We start from the raw sequence: 6,948 nt of genomic DNA, 5'->3' as shown, positions 1-6,948 counted from the left end.
GTTCCCACTCCGTGTCTCTCTGCACATTAGACTCCGGGGATCTGGGCTGTGATTCCAGCTCCACGGGCATGATCAGCTGCGGATGTTAGTTACAGCGATGTCAGAAACTACTGCCTGTGTGAGTATTCAGGCAACATCCCAACACCATCTCTCTATGGAAGGTTTATTTAAAAAAAAAAAAGACAAGAAGGTAGAAGAAAAGGACTGCTATTCTTCCAGGCTGCCTTGGGAAGTTTTTCTCTTGCCAGCAGAACACAGAGGGGAGCAGACCCTTCCCTAGAAGCTCAGAGTGTAAGCACACGGTCCTGTCCCCTGCAGAGGACAAATAAAGGGAACAGAATGTGTCTTCCGTGAAAGGAACAAGGAACTCTGACCTTTGCTTGTTGGTCGGTTCCTCCATTCCCTGGACACAATTAAGTGATTGTAACTAAGTTGGAAACATTCCCTGTGATCTAACTAGAAACATTTTCGTTCTGTGTGACTTGGAGAGCACAAAACAAAGTGCAGTTGGCCTTCAAATCCTCCTTCAGATGAAAACAGCAGCATTCATAGCCTGGGTGCTCTGAAAGTGCTCTCATTTGCCCGGTTTGATCTGCACATCACCTCGTGAAGCGGAGAAGTCACCTGTCACAGAGCGGTAAGTGGAGGATGACTCAGGCCACAGAACTCAAACTGCCTGGAACTCCAGCCACCTGGTTCCTGGTCAGTGGGAGAGGCCCCTGGGGTGCGTTTTCCACCTCCAGGGTCATGGACAGGCTCGGATATTGAAGATTGCTCCTGGGTTTACGCCACTTTCTATGTTAAATAGTAGCCTGTGGGGCTGTTGTAGTTAGAATTGAAAGACTTGCAGTGTGATTTACATCATCGCAGGTGAGCTGAGATGTTATTTACAGCAGACGCTGTCCTCCCTGTGCACACATGGACACATGGGACCACACCCTGGTGAGAAGCCCCCATGCAAGGTTGGACCCTGCAGCCCACCCGCCAGCACCTCCCTCGCTGCCCCGCCAGCTCCTTCCTTCTGTCCCCCGCATGTGGAGCAGTGCACGTGCTGGGTTCACCCCACGTCCTCACAGCTGCCTCCCCGGTGGTGTTTGGGTCTCGTCATGCCTGGCAGCCAAGAGCGTCAGGAGGAAGCCCTGTCAGACAGCAGCTGGCCAAGGGCCACAGCAGCAACTTGCCCACGTCGTCCGCAAAGAGAAGGGAGAGGGGCACGGGCCAGAGCCAGGGCATCCTGACAAGGAACCAGGAGGTCCTGTGTAGACCTCAGGCTCCAAAGGCTTTCCTCTGAGTTCAGACTTTGCAGCTTGGCACATCAGTGGTTGGTCCTGACGGTCATGGAGACCAGAAGGATGGGAGTGGGAGGAGGAGGGGAGGCAGCCTGGTGATGGGAGTGGGAGGAGGAGGGGAGGCAGCCTGGTGACGGGAGTGGGAGGAGGAGGGGAGGCAGCCTAGTGCACGCAGATCAGGGCAGTGACTGCCTCTCCTGGTGCCGGGTCACCCCTGGCCTTGGTGGCTGGCTCCCCCTGCCCAGGCGGCCCCTGCCTAGTAGGACGGCCACAGCAGCCAATGGGCCAGACTGTCCCTCCCGGCTCTCGGGGTGGCAGCTGCCACCATGAATCGCTTGAAGGAAAAAGGAAGAGCTGACATGAACAGGATTCGCTTGGGTGTCCCACATCGCCCGTCCGTGGCCAGCAGAAGCTCACCAAGTGACTTTCAAAGTGGGTGGCAGATGGCCATGTGCTCAGTCTGTCCACAGAGCTCAGGCTCGTGGATGAAGCTGGGAGCAGCAGAGGATCTGGGGTCTATGGCTGTGCAGCTCCGTAGTGAGTGGGTCTTCCCCTGAATTTAAATGAAGCCTGCTTCCAGGAAGGTGTTGTGAGCTGTGCTACCATGTAACGTGGGGACAGCTTCCTCCCAGGAGTCTGCTATGGCCGGAACCCACTCACACCAGCTCAGCCCACCAGGTCTTTGCTCTCAGACCAATGCTGACACCTGGGCTTCTCCACCAATAGCTGGTGGCTTCCTGCAGACCTGAGCAGGTACTTGGGTGGCCTGTACGCAATGCCCTGGCCAAGACGCCAAGTTCTTCTCTGCAGGCACCGCCATCTCGCGTGATGCATGACTGGCCCCCAAAAGCTCAGGGGCCCCAATACCCTCCAAGCACCGCAGGACAGCAGGCCAGGAAGGCAGGAAGGGCTGGAGAGGCAGAGCTGACCTGTAAGGAGGCATGAATGAGAGGGAGATACCCGGCCAGCTGGGCTTGGGGAACGCGTCGGGTAGAGGCCCTGCAGGTGCCGCGGGAGGTAGGAGATTCAGGAGGCACCAATGGGGCAAGAGATCTTGGGTTATAAACCAAGCGTCTCAACGCCACTGCTGTGAGCGGGAGCCTGGACTCCCTGCCGACTCACTTTTGTGTGGACCACGCATCTTCCTATGAGACTCTGAGCAGAGACAGGGCCAAACAGCACGTGCCTCCCCCCACTGCCCATGGATGTCTGAGGGCCACGTCCACTGTGCTGGGTTCATGAAGAAGCCCTGGGCATGGGAAGCATCGGGCTTTGTCCCCAGGGTGCTGCCTCTGGCCTCCCACAGCCTATATTCCTCTGATGCCTTCCCTACCCCGAGGGTCACATTGCCAAATGCAGCCTTCAGAAGGGACTGAAGAGACAATTAACTGGGGGGGCTCAGCTGCACCCGAATCTCATGTGTTGGAATCCTCAGGCTGTCACAGGGCAGGGTCTCAGCAGGTGCACTCTGGTGTTTCCAGACATCTCATGGCAGCATGTCCAGAAGCCCCAATCAGCACGGGAGCACCTCAAGGAGTTAGGGCTGGGGCCACAGTTGGAAGCCAAAAAGTGCACCACCCTCAGCTGCAAAGCAGCTGCCACCCCAGAGTGGAGACCTCCTCATCTATCCTTCTGCAGTGTTAGCCGGGCTGCAAGGACTGTGTGGTCCGGGTTAAAAGTTCAAGCACACAAGAGGCAACACTTTTGAAACGAGGGCTTCCCTGAAGATGCCGGCTCTCTCTGGACAGGACAAGCATCGTGCACGTGCAGCCCTGCAGCTCACACAGGCACCTGAGCTTAGATGAACCCACACTTGGTTTAATGCCCCACTGTCATCTCGAAATTCTTTGTAACTTTCAAACAAAAGGCCCCATATTTCCACTTTGCACTGAGTCTCAAACACTCTGTAGCCAGTGTGGTTTTGGGATCACATTGCGGATCAATTGATCCTACACTCATTTCTGTCTGGTTTTCATTGTTTTGTTTTGCTTTGTTTTTCTCATCAGCTAAACTGTAAACCCGAGGCAGCCAGGGAGCTGCGTGTTGCTTACTAGCCCCAGTGTTTTGCCTCCAGCAGAGCGGGGCCTGCAGAGGTGCCCAATAAACACACACTCAGATCACTTCCACGTGGCTCTGTTCATTCATTCACTAAACAAATATTTATAGAAGGGGGGGAATCTGGACGGAGCTTTATTATCGCCAGACTATTAAAATCTTTTCAATTAGAAGGTTGATGTAGGTGCAGCAATGCTGTGGACCTGAGGCGGCCACCACGGTCCTGCCCAATTTGCAGCCTCCACCCTGCAGGTGACACGTGAACTGGCCAGTCCTGAGGATGAAAAGGGAGGACCATTCCTGCTCACACACAGGCTCCACTTCCCTGCAGCTGCCCTTGGGGGAGCCCCGTGTGAGGCCAGGAATATTAACGCCCGCCTTTCTCCATCTCCCCGACAGGCGTGAGTGACGCCGAGGCACGCCAGCCAGGGAAGTCGCCCCCCTTCAGCATGAACTGGGTCGTGGGCAGCGTGGACCTGGAGATTATCAATGCCACCACTGGGCGGAGGGGCTGCGGGGGCCCATCCCGGCTCTGCAAGCACATGCTGTCTGCACGGTGGGCGCGGCTGTATGGCAAGGTAGGTCGCACCCATCCTTGGAGGGAAACTGGGCCCAGGCAGACCCTGGCTCCAGCCCTGAGCAAGCTCTCAGGAGAGGCCAACAGTTGGCCTGCAGGGAGGGAGACGCAGGACACAAAACCCAGCGCCCGTCACGTGTCCTTTTCCCAGCTACCCAGGCCAGCAGCGTTTCCCCCGTAGGCTTGAGACCCTGCTACCCCAGGCACCACCCCCAGACCAGCCCGGAGCTGCGGAAGCAGGAAAGGAGCTCATTGCTGAACCCCTGACGTAGCCGGCACGGCACCGCCTGCTTCGTTCGGGCTGTCCCAGGAGCAGCTCCTGGGGGCTTTTGAAGTCGATACTATCCCCGGTTTAGATACCAGGAAACCGACACTCAGAAAAATCGTGTAATTTCCCCAAAATTTCACAGGTAACGAATTTCAGGATTCAAATTTCTCCCCAACCCCAAAGCCCAAGCATTTCCACGACATCCATGATTAGGAGCAAGTTTCTCCTACACAGGTAGGGATAACAGCGATATTTCTGGATTTTAAATCAAAATCCATATTTGTATGCATTTCCAAAGCATAGACTGTAACCAAAAACAACAAATAACAGAAAAAACAGCCAACACATAAAAAATGCCTCACTCATTTTTCCATACTTTTTAATCCAAGCAAGACTCCAAACAGGAATAATAGTGTTGTTGATTTTTCAACTGGTAGAGCAGGGTAGGCATACTAATGCCTAAAATAAACGTTTTCGTCAACTTAGAGGACACTCAGAATTGCACATATTAGCTCTGCGCTTGGCTGAGACGCCCAGCATCCTGCAGCTCTGAGCCTCTGTCCTGTCCGCTCAAGGGCACTGCCCGGGTCTCCCTTCTTCTGGAGACTTGGAAGGTCAGGGAAGCATCGATGCTGTCCTGCTGAGCAAAAGGGCCCTCTCCTCTTGCACATGCTCGAGGTGACCCCCGGGTGAGTGCCTCCCTGGAAGACCCGCTGTGGGATTCGGAGCTCCCCCATGGCCCCATCCTCTTCTCTCCTGGACTCCCCGCCCCGTGGTGGGGGTATCAGAGCTGCACTTGATCCCTGTCTTGTGTTGCTGCAAAGCTTTGCCTGGCACATCTCAGAAAGCTAGCAGAGGAAACGCCCCAGCTCCATCACCCTCCTGCTCAGCTGACATGACTCTCACCAGCCTGCTCCCTGCCCACTGTGATGCTGTCTTAGTTCCCACTGCCTCGCTCCGTCCCCAACCCTGCCTGGAGCCCCTGCACAGTGTTCGTACTTTTAATAGCAGTCAAGTTTATCTGCTCATTGATCATTCACACCTCGGATGAAGCGGGTTTCCTTGATGACTAGGTTTCCTGTGGAATTGCCAGAGGACCTGGTCACAGTTGCTCTCTGTAATAGTGGGAGAAAGAAAGGCAAAAGGCCAAGGCCAGGAGCTGATGCCTGGCATGTAAAACTCACCTGGCAGAAGCTCCTTTTCTGCTGGTGTCTGATTGGCTCTTTCTCCTTCTTGTCCGCAGCTGAGCACACGGACTCCCAGCCCTGGAGACACGCCCTCCATGTACTGTGAGGCCAAGCTGGGGGCGCACACCTACCAGTCTGTGAAACAGCAGCTGTTCAAGGCCTTTCAGAAGGCTGGCCTGGGCACCTGGGTGAGGAAACCACCGGAGCAGCAACAGTTTCTACTGACTCTCTAGGCTGCGGGCTCCTGGCTGCTGGAGCTGAGTGGGACGCTAGAGGGATGGGACCCTGTCTGGGGGATGACACGGCGGGTCGGCCAGTTCCCTGCATTCGTTTTACTTTGGTGTTCCAGAAACACGCGAGTGTGCAATGTTTGGACGAGCAACAAGACGAATTCAGAACATGCCTCTTCCCAGATCGCTGGCCCCAGAACCCTGTCCCCCACAGCCAGGGGCACACGCACTGTTGAGTTAGCGCCAACTCTTCCTGTGGAGTCTGAGGGAGGGGTTCCATTCAGGCAAAGGGGTTTTAGCTGCAGCCTTGGAAGGAGGCACCGACGCGATGCCAGGGAGGAGTGAGCCTGAGGCCCCATCCCTGCACCCCACCCCTGCGTGCGCCGCTTGGCGATGTTGGGGTTTCACTAGCTTGAGGGGGCACATGAAGATAAGCCACAAGCGAAGAGAAAAGCCATGCCCACCCCAGCCCCAGAGAAACCAATAAGAATCCTCTATTATTTTCACTATTCATTTAGGTTTTTATACTCCACCTCCTTTCAAAAAAGACTTAAGATGCACGACATTACCGAACACCTAAAATAGAACCAGAGAAAGGAAAGCCATTCCCACAAAGTGAAGGAACAGTTTCCAAAACCCCGGCGAGGCAGAGTTAAGGCCTGTGATGTGGGGAGCCTGGAAACACCCGGCCCACGCTCGCTGTAGATGTAGGGAGCCTGGATTCACCCGGCCCATGCGTGCTGCAGATGTGGGGAGTCTGGAAACACCCGGCCCACGCGCACTGCAGATGTGGGGAGTCTGGAAACACCCGGCCCACGCTCACTGTAGATGTGGGGAGCCTGGAAACACCCGGCCCACGCACTGTAGATGTGGGGAGCCTGGAAACACCCGGCCCACGCGTGCTGCAGATGTGGGGAGTCTGGAAACACCCGGCCCACGCGTGCTGCAGATGTGGGGAGCCTGGAAACACCCGGCCCACGCGTGCTGCAGATGTGGGGAGTCTGGAAACACCCGGACCACGCACTGTAGATGTGGGGAGCCTGGAAACACCTGGCCCACGCCTGTTCAGTCTGTCATGGCGTTTGGTTTATTGTGGCCGATACTGAGAGCCACTGAGGTCTGGGTTGTGTAAGGGTTAGCTACCAACCTATAACCTCCCTACCAGGTAATAAGGAGACCAAGTCTTTGATCAAATTCTGACTTTTTAACTAAATTTTCATTAGAAAGCAAGCACAAAATAAAATCAAAACAACCTTTACCTTCAGCTTGAGAGGCTTCCAGCTCTCTACTCTTTCAGATTCTCCAATCAACACCTTGCAGGACAAGACCCCAAAAAAGTTCA

At 55.2% G+C, this 6,948-nt stretch overlaps 1 protein-coding gene across 1 annotated transcript in view; it reads left to right on the top strand.

Moving 5' to 3' along the window:
- ADARB2 (adenosine deaminase RNA specific B2 (inactive)) overlaps positions 1 to 6,864 on the top strand; it is a 554,344-nt gene extending 547,480 nt beyond the window's left edge. The window contains exons 9-10 of the mRNA XM_032171565.2: positions 3,744 to 3,922; positions 5,433 to 6,864. Coding sequence (XP_032027456.1) covers positions 3,744 to 3,922; positions 5,433 to 5,609 — 356 coding nt within the window. The 3' untranslated portion in view covers positions 5,610 to 6,864. The remainder of the gene's footprint in view (positions 1 to 3,743; positions 3,923 to 5,432) is intronic.
- The last annotated feature ends 84 nt before the right edge of the window (positions 6,865 to 6,948 follow it).

Source organism: Hylobates moloch, unplaced genomic scaffold (assembly GCF_009828535.3).
Source record: "Hylobates moloch isolate HMO894 unplaced genomic scaffold, HMol_V3 SCAFFOLD_2, whole genome shotgun sequence".
NCBI classification, from domain to species: Eukaryota; Metazoa; Chordata; class Mammalia; order Primates; family Hylobatidae; genus Hylobates; species Hylobates moloch.
The sequence above is the reverse complement of the archived record's forward strand: the minus strand, read 5'-3'. Positions and strand labels throughout refer to the sequence as shown.